An 11,224-nucleotide genomic window follows, 5' to 3' on the forward strand; every position below is an offset into this window, starting at 1 on the left:
ACTTTAGCCTCGTGAAGCTGCGGGCGGGCGGGGGTGGCCGGACCTCGAGGCATGAGTCTGGGTGGGCGGAAGGGCTGCGGGCTTCTCAGATTTACCCCCAACGAACCACAGTCCAGCTTCTCCCTCACCCCGAGGCTCCCTGTCAGGCGCTAGGACCGCGAGGGCGTCCGGTGCGGAGGCCGTGCTGAACCCAGGGCCACACCTCCTCCTTGGTTATTGGCTGTCGGGCCCGGCGCGCGGTTCCCATTGGTGGAGGCGGCCGCCGCTCCCGGGATTTCCCCGCCGCCGCCCCGCCCCGCCCCGCCCGGGTCGCCAGCTCCCGGCGCTCGGCTGGGCTCCGCAGACGCGCTCTCCCGCGGCGCCGAGGGAGCGTGGCCTGGCCTCGCGCGGAGGGAGCGGAGCGCGGCGCGGGGCCCGGGCGGGCCCGGACGGCCCCGCGATCCCCTCCGCGAGGCGCAGCCGACTCGGGGGGACGTCCCCAGCGCCCGCGCCATGGGCCCGGGGCCCCCTGCGGCCGGAGCGGGGGCGCCCCCGCGGCCACTGTCCCTGGCCGCGCGGCTGAGCTACGCCGTGGGCCACTTCCTCAACGACCTGTGCGCGTCCATGTGGTTCACCTACCTGCTGCTCTACCTGCACTCGGTGCGCGCCTACAGCTCGCGCGGCGCCGGCCTGCTGCTGCTGCTCGGCCAGGTGGCCGACGGGCTGTGCACGCCCCTGGTGGGCTACGAGGCCGACCGCGCCGCCGGCCGCTGCGCCCGCTACGGCCCGCGCAAGGCCTGGCACCTGGTCGGTAAGGCGCCCGCCCGCCCCGCCCGCCTCCCACCCCGGCGCGGGGCCGCCGCCACCCTGTGTGACAGTGCTGAGACCCCCTCTGTCGGCCCCATGGCCTGAGCCTCCTCCATCTGTCTGTCCCATCACTCGGGAACGCTCTGTCTACCTGTGCCGAGTTTCCCCGCTCTGCTTTGCCTGGGCACCTGTCCCGTTGTCCAGGCACTCCGGGTCTGGCTGTCCCTTGGACTGAGCCTCCTCCATCTGTCTGACCCAGAACCCCTCTGTCTGTGACATGCATTCCTCTCCTCTGTCCGCCCCATCGCTGCCTGTCCCTTGGACTGAGCCTCCTCCATCTGTCCCACTGCCCACTACCCCTCTGGCTGCCTGACCCCCGAGCTGCTGAACTGCCTTGTGTCCCCTCTGCTTGCCCAAGGCCGGCCTTCCTCATCTGGCTTTCTTAGGCTCTGTCTGGCCTGCAGGGCCTGTCATATGACTCGGTGGGGCCCCAGGGAGCGTGTGCCCCCTCTCTGGGCCTGGTCTGAGTGCCCAGCACCTCCCTGCCTGTCTGTCGTGTCCACCCTGGCCTCCCCGTCTCTCTGATCAGGGTGACCGTCCAGGAGAGCTCTGTCTGAGGAAGGTCAGGCTGTCTAGACTCCCTCTGTTTGTCTCCCCCTGAGCACCCTGTCCAGCCCTGCCCCATCTTCAGTGACCTGGTGTTTTAGAGGGGTGGGTGCTGCCCAGCTAGCCAGGAGCTGGGGGCTGGGTGGGCCTGGAGGGGCTAGGTCTGTGCCCGGTGTTTGTGCCGCCTCTGACCAGGGTTGGGGTCCTGCAGTGTGGGTTGCTGAGGGCACCCCTGTGCCTGGCAGTGTTGCAGGACCAGAGGGCTCTGGTGAGGGGGACACTGCTCCTGCTGGCTCTGCGTGTTGCTGGTGCTCCTGATAAGGCGAGGCCTGCTGCCTGCGCCTCCTGAGATGAGCCCGAGGTGCCCTGTGGTTTGCCCTGGAGGCACTGCCAGCTTCAGCCTGGCCTTTTGGGCCTGCCAAGCATGGTAGAGTGGGCCAGGAGCCCCGCCCACTCCTGGGAATTCTAGGGGTGGGAAGGCAGGAGGGGTGGGCTGGTGTCCTTTGCCCTCGGGGCAGTGTTTGACTAGGTCCTGGTGACACTTTTTGCAAGATGCAGCAGATCTCTGGGTGGCCTGTGGGTGGCCTGCAGGTGGCTTGTGGGTGGCCCACATCGTTGTGGTCAGAGCCCCAGGGCCTGGATTTTCAGGTTTTGCAGAGGAGGGTGCCTGAGTTCTTCCTGGGTCACCTGAGACTGCAATAGGGAGGGGCAGGGGCCTCCCGGGACACAGTGACAGCAGAGTTGGCTCCTTCCCTGGGCTGATGTAGGGCTTGGATGCAGGGCCCAGTGCAGCAGCTTGACTGGCTGCTGGGGAATTCACTGACCAGCCAGGGAGCCCACGCCTGGGGCAGGTGACCGGAGCAGGCTGGTTATCAGTGGCAGAGCCTGGAGCCAGGGCGTGCCCGGGAGAGCTGCTGACTGCTCCCCTAGGGGGAGGTCCTACCTGGGAGGCCCCTCTGTGGGTGCAGGACTGCGGGCTTGTGGGATGCAAAGCGGGCCTGGGGCGCTGCCTGCACCTTCCCCACTTCAGGGTCCGCAATGCTGGGAGACCCCCATGTCGGAGAGGAAGCCAGCCAGCCCCTCTTGGTGCCTGACCAGGTGATGAGCCTAGGTCGCCCTGGCAACAGCGCCCCCCTCTCCGTTTTCTGGGAGTGGGTCTGGACGGTGGAGACAGGCCACCAGCTCCTCAGGCTTCTCCTCAGGCCTGGAGGACCTCAGAGCCAGACCTGAATCCTCCCATAGATAGGGCAGGTGGCGAGACTGGGCTTCAGAAAGCAGAGGGGACACTGGCCGTGGGGCTTTGAAGTTTGAGTAGGAGTTTGGTGCGGGGCTGGGGGCGCTGTGGAAAGGTGAGCACTGGCCCGGCTCCGAGTGCTGTGGCAGGAGGAAGAGCAGGTCTCTTGCGTTGCACAGCTGACCCTGAGTGTCAGCTGTCATTACTTGAAGACACTTGCCTGGGCTCGCCCCGCCAGGCAGCCTGGGCCAGCGAGGGTTAACCCTGCCGGGGCCGCAGGAATCTCCCAGGCCTGAGGCCCAGTCTCCAGACTGAAGTTCACTGCGCCCTGCCCCAGGGTGGCCTCCGGGAATCTGCCAGGTCCCCCTCCTAGGCACCAGTTCCACAGAAGTGGGTGGCTCTAGAGAGCAGTGGTTTCACTTCCCCCAGGCTGGGGGCTCCAGGGCTGGGAGGAGCAGTGGCTGGGGGCTCCAGGGCTGGGAGGAGCAGTGGCTGGGGGCTCCAGGGCCCGCCTCCGTCTCCTGGTCTGGAAAGGGAGTGGGGCCCTCTGCCCCCTGGGCTCCAAGTGCAGGCCCCTGTTCTTACAAACCAGTAAGTCCCATTCCTTTTTGCTGAGGTGGGACCTAGCGCCCCGGCTGCAGCCCAGACCTTTCTTACTGAGCAGGATCTCCCGAAGTCACCCAGGCTGGCCTTGATGACAGGACGGCCACCCCCTAGGCCACCCCGGTATTGTCGTTAACTCCTTGGAAGGACACTGGGGTGCAGGCTCTCTGCTAAGTGCCAGGGACACAGGAGGAATGGAGGCCTTCGGCCACCCACCCCCTGAAGCTCTGTGCGTTGGGGGAGCAGACAAGGTCCCTGTCCAGGGCCAGGAGGGGCCTGCCTCCCTGCTCTCCTGGCCGTCAAGGAGACCGGGCCCTGCACGCTCCGTCTGGACCTCAGGCCTGTGGCCTACGGCTGACCCTCACCTGACCTGGTGGCTGCCTCACAGGGGACCCGTCTCCGCCTCAGCTCCCTCAGTATCAGGGGCCCGCCACAGGACTGGGGCTTCCACGTCCCCCTTGTCACACCTAGGGAGCCCCAGGCTGGTGTGGGGAGGACCCGAAAGTGACATCCCTTCTGCCTGTCCCCAGGCACCATCTGTGTCCTGCTGTCCTTCCCCTTCATCTTCAGCCCGTGCCTGGGCTGTGGGGCGGCCACCCCAGAGTGGGCCGCCCTCCTCTACTACGGGCCCTTCATTGTCACCTTCCAGTTCGGCTGGGCCGCCACGCAGATCGCCCACCTGAGCCTCATCCCCGAGCTGGTCACCAGCGACCATGAGAAGGTGGAGCTCACGGCCCTCAGGTACGCTCGGGTCAGGCGAGCCTCGAGCCAGAACCCGTGGCGGGTGCTCTGGGTTGGCGTGCCACACTGGCCACAGGGTGGCCCTGGCACTAGCACAGCTGGGCTGTGGGTCGTTGAGGTGGGGCTGGGGCTTTGTGCCAGGCTTGGGGTCCCCGACTGTGTGCGTGTCCCTGGTGGCAGTTGCTTTCCTACAACCCTAGTGCACATGGCCACCAGGGCATCTCTGATCTCGGGGGCTCTCAGCCCGCCTCCAAAGGGTCACCTGATTAGGCCAGGCCCACCCAAGGCCACCTTCCTAAGGACCAAATCACACCTGCAAGATCCCTTTATTCTGCTTCAGTGTGTCACCTACACCTGGGTAGGTGACGGTCCTGGATTTACAGTCCCCTCCTGGGCACTGAACAGAAGAGGAATCATGGGCCGTTGTTGCCTCCCACATGGTACATTTAGTGCCTGGCTTACTTCCCACTAGCTACAGGCACCAGAGGATGCTATTCTGGAAGTGATAAGAGCATTTATTGAGTGCTTGCTGTGTGCCAGCTCTTTGGGAATTTGGGAGTCGGGACTGTTATGTCTCCCACAGTCCAGAGGAGGTGGGCCCAAAGCCAGGTTGTCCTGTTTTGCTGTACTGGGGACATAGCCAAGGCCTTATGCCCCCAGGCCAGGGCTGACCACTAAGCCGAACTTCTGTCCTGGGCCAGGGCTTGACCGGCATCTGCAGGCAGAGCCCACTGGGCACTGTCCTGGGCTCCTCCCAGGACCTCCCACTTCCCCGTTGCGTCCAATGCTAACGGCAGGCATTACCCAATGCCAGCATCCGCAGGGCCCCGCGGCAGGGCTGGGCCTAGCCACTCTGGGCCACTCAGTGTGGGGATGCAGGGACTCTGCAGGTGGCACGACACCACTTCAGCAAGGGAAACCTGTCACATCCAGGCGCCCTTCCAGCCTGGGCGCGCAGCCTGCAGCAGGAGGAGCCAAGGCTGGTCCCAGACCCTAGTCGTCGCCCTGCAGCTTTGGGGACAGAATTCGAGGGCCATCTTTGAGCACTTTGGTTTTCAGACTTGGTGGCGGCCTCCCTGTGCTGAGTGGTGCGCAAGGCAGCTGGGAGGCCGCGGCCAGGGGCGTCCCTGCGAGGTGCCCCCGCCTGAGGCCCCGCCCCCGCCAGGTACGCCTTCACCGTGGTGGCCAACATCACCGTCTTCGGCGCCGCCTGGCTGCTGCTGCACCTGCAGGGCTCCTCAAGCTCGGGGCCTGCCCAGGACGTCAGCGTGGGTGACCAGCTGGGGGTCCAGGACGTGCCAGTGTTCCGGGTGAGTGGGAGCAGGTGGCCACCCGAGTCTGCGGCCTGGAGAGCTGCCCCTGACCCTCCCGCTGCCTTCCTAGAACCTGTCCTTGATGGTGGTGGGCCTTGGTGCCGGCTTCTCGCTGCTCTTCCACCTGGGCACCCGGGAGGGGCGCCGCCTGCGGGGCGAGGAGCCCGATGAGCACAGCCCGCTGGTGGCCCCCCGCCCGCAGCCCCTGCTGCTCTGGAAGCACTGGCTCGGGGAACCCTCATTCTACCAGGTGGGTCTGGCCCCGCCCCCGAGCAGATCGCCCCAGCCCACCACCGCCCGCTGCAAACCCCTTCACCTCCGCGCTGCTGGCCTGGGTGCACAGGGGCCCTGGCTGAGCACTGGCTGTCCCTCTGCTAATCTGCCCACAGGTGGGTGTGCTGTACATGACCACGAGGCTCATTGTGAACCTGTCCCAGACCTACATGGCCATGTACCTCACTTACTCCCTCAACCTGCCCAAGGTGAGCAGGGCGGGCCGGAAGGGGTGGCCGGGGTGGCCCAGCCCCTCGAGCCGCGTCTGAGCGCTGCTGCTGACTGTCCCGCAGAGGTTCATCGCGACCATTCCCCTGGTGATGTACCTCAGTGGATTCTTGTCCTCCTTCCTCATGAAGCCGGTCAACAAGTGCATCGGGAGGAACGTGAGTGGGCGGCCGGGGGCCCAGGGGTGCAGCTCAGGGCTCTCGCGCTGGGCTCCCTGCGCTGGGCTCCCTGCGCTGGGCTCCCTGCGCTTTGCCGGTTCCCGGGGCCTGTCCTGGCCTTAAGGACTGGAGTTTGGGGTGTAGATGGCCACGTGCTCGCAGCTGCTGGGTGGACGCTCCCCGGTGGCTTCAGCAGAGGGGCTGCTGGGGACGTTCGGTGGTGAGCGCGGGTGCCCAGCTGTGTGGCCTCCTGCAGCTGACCTACTTCGCCGGTCTCCTGGTGGTCCTGGTCTTCGCGGCCTGGGTGGCGCTGGTGGACACGCTGGGCGTGGCTGTGTACGTGGCGGCGGTGCTGCTGGGCGCAGGCTGTGCCACCATCCTCGTCACCTCCCTGGCCATGACGGCAGACCTGATCGGCCCCCACACGGTAGGGCTGCGGCGTGGGCCCGGGAGGGGACGGAGCCGCTGACCTGGCGCTGACCCGTCCTGTCCCCCAGCACAGCGGGGCCTTCGTGTACGGGGCCATGAGCTTCTCAGACAAGGTCGCCAACGGGCTGGCAGTCATGGTGGTGCAGAGCCTGCACCCCTGCCCGTAAGTGTCCCCCGGGGCCTGAGGCCGTCCCTGCTGGGCTGAAGGGTCAGCTGGGGACCTGGGCCCTCCCCTGGGGACAGCCCACTGCAGACGTGGGAGGGCGGGGCCGGAGGGGAGGGAGGCCACTGAGGGGGCCCAGCATCGGGTTCCAGGGGCAGGTGACTCTTCAGGACCTAACTGAAGCCAGTCGTGGGTGTCAGTGAGCTGCACACGTGCGGAGTGGCGTGGAGCTGGCCTGGGGAGGCTGGCCAGCAGGACAGAGGACCTGGGGGGGGTGGGGAGGCCTGGGCCAGGGATGAGGTGCCGCTGTGCCAAGGCCCTGGGGCAAGGCTGAGACCCGTGTGTTGGAGGCACAGTGAGGTGCTGTGGGCAGCAGGGGAGCAGCGGGAGGAGGAGGGAGGCCGAGGTGGGCGGCTCCTGCAGACCTTTGGGCTGAGAGAGGACTTGGGCCCCAGGGCTGTGGGCAGAGGCGGGGCCTGGGCTTACGGGCGCCCTCTGGTGGCTGCTGTGGGGAGGACAGGCTGCCAGTGAGGGTGGAGCTGACACCAGGTGGAGGTCCAGGAGGGGAGAAGTGTCCAGATTCGGGGTGACCAAGAAGGCCCAGCCCTGGTCACTCTGAGGTGTGCTTGTGGCTGGAGGTGAGGGCACCCCGGCTGGGCTTCATGTGTCCCCGCCCTCTGCCCTCCCAGCTCGGAACTCTGCTGTCGGTCCTGCGTGGGCTTCTACCACTGGGTGATGGTGGCCGTGACCGGCGGTGTGGGCGTGGTGGCCACCCTGGCCCTGTGCAGCCTGGTCATGTGGCCCATCCACCTTCGGAGCCGTGAGTCACCTCCTTCTCTCCTCCACCCAGGGGGGGCCGGCCGGGCCTGGGACAGGCCCTCCTCCTAACGCCACCCTCACCCCACCCTTCCAGGGGACCCTGGAGACCGACCCTGACCGTGCCCAGGCCTCAGGAAGCCCCGCGGCGCTGACCGGGTGACCCTGCCGGCTCAGCCCCACGGGGTGGGCACACCTGGTGGTCCCGACACCCCGAGGCCTGGGGCCCACAGGGGGAGAGCCATGTGCACCTCGCTCTGTCCCGGGAGCCTCCACACCGGCGTCGCACCCCGATCCTGCCAGGAGACCAGCCTGGGCCGTGGCACGGCCGCTGTGGGGCCGCAGGGCTGCTGGGGGCTGGGGACCCACTGGGGCCTGAATAAAGACCTTGCACTGGGTGCCACTCCTCTTCTCCTGGGGACGGATGGGGACTCGGGGAGCTAACGTGGGCGGGCAGCTGTGTGCCGTCCCTGGTGTGCCAGGCCTCTGGTCACCTGCACCCTGGCCAGCAGTGCGGCCCCTGGCTGGGCAGACCCAGCTGGGGAGAAGCTGAAGGGTGGAGGGTCCCCCGCGCGGTGGCCAGAGAGGGCGGTGGCCAGAGAGGCCATGGCATGGGCAGAACGAACTTTATCAGAAGGTGGGTGTGTAGGTGGACGGCTGGTCGGTGGCGGGGCAGTAGGGATCCAGGTCCCAGAGGCGGTAGTTCTGGGTGGTGTAGCGCGGGCGCTGGGGCACCGACAGGTAGGGCACGTAGTCGGCCGCGTGGGAGTGCGGCTCCGCCTTATATCGGCTCCTGTTGACCACTGCAGGCAGGGACCCAGGTCAGCGGGTGTCCCCAGCACCCCGCCCCCGCTGCCAGGGTCCCGGCCACCTGCTCACCGTACTCCTTGACCCGGAGGGGCTGGTCCCTCCACAGCGCGTTGCCCCAGCGCGTGCTGGAGCCGCGGTACTGCGCGGGCATGGTGGGGTCGTGCCAGGCCGTCTCCCGCAGGCGCTGGGTGTAGGCTGCAGGGACAGGAGGTCACTTGCGCCCGCCCACGGGCACCCTGCCGTCGGGGCTGGGCGAGGGCACTCACCTGGGGGCTGGCCCTGCTCCCGGTGGTTGTGGCATCGGTGCCATCGGGAGTAGGCCTCGCGGTGCGGGCTGTCGGGGTCCCGGGGCAGGGTGTACCAGGCTTCCCGGGGCTCCGAGCTGGTCAGGCCCGGGTACCACGCCTGGCCCGCTGCGTCGTGTCCCATGGGCGAGTACTTCCAGCGCGTGGCCTGCTTGATAGCCGGTGTCCAGTGGGGCCCCTCCAGGGACTCATAGTCATCCCTGAGGACGGGAGCAGAGCGGCCTTCCTGCCGCTGCGCAGGCCTCCTGCGGCCCCAGTGGCCAGGGCCGCAGGAGACCCTCACCCGACCTTTCACCTGGAGCCTTTCTTGCCTGGCCGGTGGGGGAGTGTCCAGCTGGAGCCCCTCCCAGGTTCTCTAGCTGCTAGGACCCTTGGGTCTCCTCCTCCAGGAATCCCTGGCCTGGAGGTGCTCAGGCTGGGTGAAGGAGGGTGGGGGCTGGGGGCATGGCCCAGGGAGGACACGATGGCCCCAGGCTGGGTAGGTGATGCAGAGGAGGCCAGCTGCACCTGTCCTGGGCTTCCTGAGAGGCTGCATGCAGCACATGCAAAGGCCCTGGGGCAGCAGGCAGTGGGTAAAGGCACAGATCAAGAGACAGAATCTGCAGTACCAACAGGAAGTGGAGATGTGCTACTCATGTCCCAAACCACACTTCACTAAGGTCATTCAGACTAAAACTAGGGGCCAGGCAGCAGTCCAGTGGTCAGTGCTGCCCAGCATGAGGCCTTGGTTCATCCAGGCACTGAAGGAGAAGGGTGTGATGGCAGGCCCTCGCCGTCCCTGTCCCTGGCAGCGTCCTCCCCTCGTGTGGCAAGCAGGTTTGGGGGGGGAGACCCACATTGTCCTGCCCTCCTTCTGAACTCATTTCTCCCCTTGGAGGAGGGCCCCAAGCTCCTTCCTGCCCATCCTTTTGCACAGCTGCGTGCTTTTCCCTCCGCCCATCACGGGGCCTCTCAGCAGAAGCTGCCCTGGGTGAGGGGCGGCCCTTGTCTGGAAAGAGGCTCTGCCCAGGGTGACCCCGTGACATGAGGGCGCTGCCAGCTGGGCCTACTCTGGTGCCCTGTCATTTTAAAGAAGAGTTTGGACACGGGCAGGGAGACGGCACGCGGTGGCCAGGGCCACCCGGAGCTGCGGAGAGGGGGTCGGCCCCAGGCCTCCCGAGGGGCCCCGCCCCCGGACCTGACCTGGAGTGGCCCCAGGTTTGCTTCTGGCAGTGACCCCAGGTGAGGCTCCCCGCGCCCCAGCCCCATAGCTGGAGAGGGGTGTCACCAGCATAGCAAATGACACTGAGCTGGGGACAGAAGGAAAAGGCCAGGCAGCGTCTGGGGCCGGGACAGTGCTCACCTGTCCAGGGAAGCGGGGAAGTCGGTTTCAAGGGTGCCCAGGGCGACACAGGGCCGGGCAGCCTCCCGCCTCAGGGTCTGCATGTCTGCCTCTGTGTCCCACAGGCTCCTGCCAGGAAGGCCCTTGGGGCCATTGTTGACAGCAACAAAGGCCACCTGGCAATGGGGTGGGGCTGGCCCTGGTCCTGCCCTGGCCCTCCTCCCTCCCCCGCTGTGGGGAGCCCTCCAGTGCCCCCCAGCTGGTGTGTCCTAGCCTGGGGGGGCAGGCAGTCCACCGCCCGGGGCCCAGGCCCTGGGGTCCCCCCTCTCGGCTCCTTGCCGCCCTGTCCTCCTACATCCGGGGCAGGAGCGCAGGACCTGTGTGCTCAGGGGTCGGGGTGGACCCAGTGTCCATGGGGGATGAAGGGACACACAGCACCGTCCACACACAGGCTGGAATGTCCCTTGGCAGCGGGCAGGAGCGAGGGGACAGCTGCAGTGTTGGACCTGAGAGCCACAGATGCCCAGGACACACCTGGGATGGGGGTCAGAGGTGGACCTGGACCCAGTGCCGGGCTGGGAGGGGAAGACCACTCGGGGACACAGGGGCCTGCAGTGACGGAATGTTCTGGAGCTGGCGTGGAGGCCTTAAGACCGCCGAGGCCACTGGCTGGTTCATTTTATCTGGGTACTTTGTGTTTATTGACCGTGATCGAAAGCGCGGACAGAACCCAGCAAACGTGCAGACTCTGCCCACCTGGACGGGTCCCCAACAGTGGCCACTGCCCCTGCCCGTCCCGGGGCTCCCCTGAGCCCAGGGCCTTTGCACAGGCTTCCTGCTGCAGCCTGGCTCCCTTCGCAGCCAGGTGGGTTCCCAGCTCCCCACGCGGTGCCCTTGGCCACAGCCTCTGTCCCCATCTGTGGGACAGCTGCACAGAGGCCTCCTAGTGACCCCGATCAACCTGAACTCGCCCACTGGATGCAGCTGGAGAGGCTCTGGATTCTGATCAGGTGGCCAAGTCCCTGGCCAGTCCCCACAGAGGACCCTGCTCCTGCCTCCCCTGGCCTCCCAGCAGGGGCCTCTGCTCCCTCCTGCCCTGTGTCCCCCACTGATCGCCTCTGGCTGGCCTGGCCTCACGCCCTTCTCCCCGTCCTTCCTGCCCCTCTGGCCCCTCCACCTGGGACCTGCTGCCAAACGAGCCCAGCTCCGGGCCTCCTGTCCTGCCCTCCCCTCCCCGATGACAGCAGCCCATCGCGGGGTGACCCCAGGAACCCAGGGTGTGCACCTGGCCCTGGCCCCACAGGACTGACTGTGGCTTGCCCTTGGCAGGAGTTGCTGGACCCATGACCCTCGTGTCCCCCAAGTGGGCCAACAGAAGGTGCCCCTGGCTCCAGCTGGGCCTCCCCCACACAAACCCCCAGGTGATAGGAGGACAGTG

At 67.2% G+C, this 11,224-nt stretch overlaps 2 protein-coding genes across 4 annotated transcripts; one reads left to right on the plus strand and one right to left on the minus strand.

Annotated features, from left to right (window-relative positions):
• Nucleotides 1–371: 371 nt before the first annotated feature.
• Mfsd12 (major facilitator superfamily domain containing 12) lies at nucleotides 372–7,748 on the plus strand. 3 transcript variants are annotated; one of them, XM_046444137.2, is made up of 10 exons: nucleotides 382–790; nucleotides 3,760–3,970; nucleotides 5,136–5,280; nucleotides 5,354–5,533; nucleotides 5,673–5,765; nucleotides 5,850–5,942; nucleotides 6,199–6,369; nucleotides 6,445–6,534; nucleotides 7,224–7,354; nucleotides 7,448–7,748. In XM_046444137.2, exons 1-10 carry the CDS (start codon nucleotides 493–495, stop codon nucleotides 7,503–7,505), a joined length of 1,470 nt encoding a protein of 489 aa, XP_046300093.1. In that variant the 5' UTR covers nucleotides 382–492; the 3' UTR covers nucleotides 7,506–7,748. The 3 variants fall into 3 exon arrangements, with proteins under 3 accessions (XP_058435205.1, XP_046300093.1, XP_046300094.1); XM_046444138.2 differs by having other exon boundaries at nucleotides 393–790; nucleotides 6,440–6,534; XM_058579222.1 differs by lacking the exon at nucleotides 5,354–5,533 and having other exon boundaries at nucleotides 372–790.
• Nucleotides 7,742–10,456, minus strand: Tektip1 (tektin bundle interacting protein 1). The gene is made up of 4 exons (XM_046443651.2): nucleotides 9,808–10,456; nucleotides 8,427–8,665; nucleotides 8,230–8,355; nucleotides 7,742–8,153 (listed from the first exon to the last, which is right to left on the minus strand). The coding sequence occupies exons 1-4, from the start codon at nucleotides 9,888–9,890 to the stop codon at nucleotides 7,981–7,983; spliced, it is 621 nt and encodes a 206-aa protein (XP_046299607.1). The 5' UTR covers nucleotides 9,891–10,456; the 3' UTR covers nucleotides 7,742–7,980.
• Between the last annotated feature and the right edge of the window lie 768 nt (nucleotides 10,457–11,224).

This window comes from Marmota monax, unplaced genomic scaffold (assembly GCF_021218885.2).
Source record: "Marmota monax isolate L192 unplaced genomic scaffold, Marmota_monax_Labrador192_F-V1.1 WCK01_AAM20220418_F8-fsc00102, whole genome shotgun sequence".
Lineage (NCBI taxonomy): Eukaryota > Metazoa > Chordata > Mammalia > Rodentia > Sciuridae > Marmota > Marmota monax.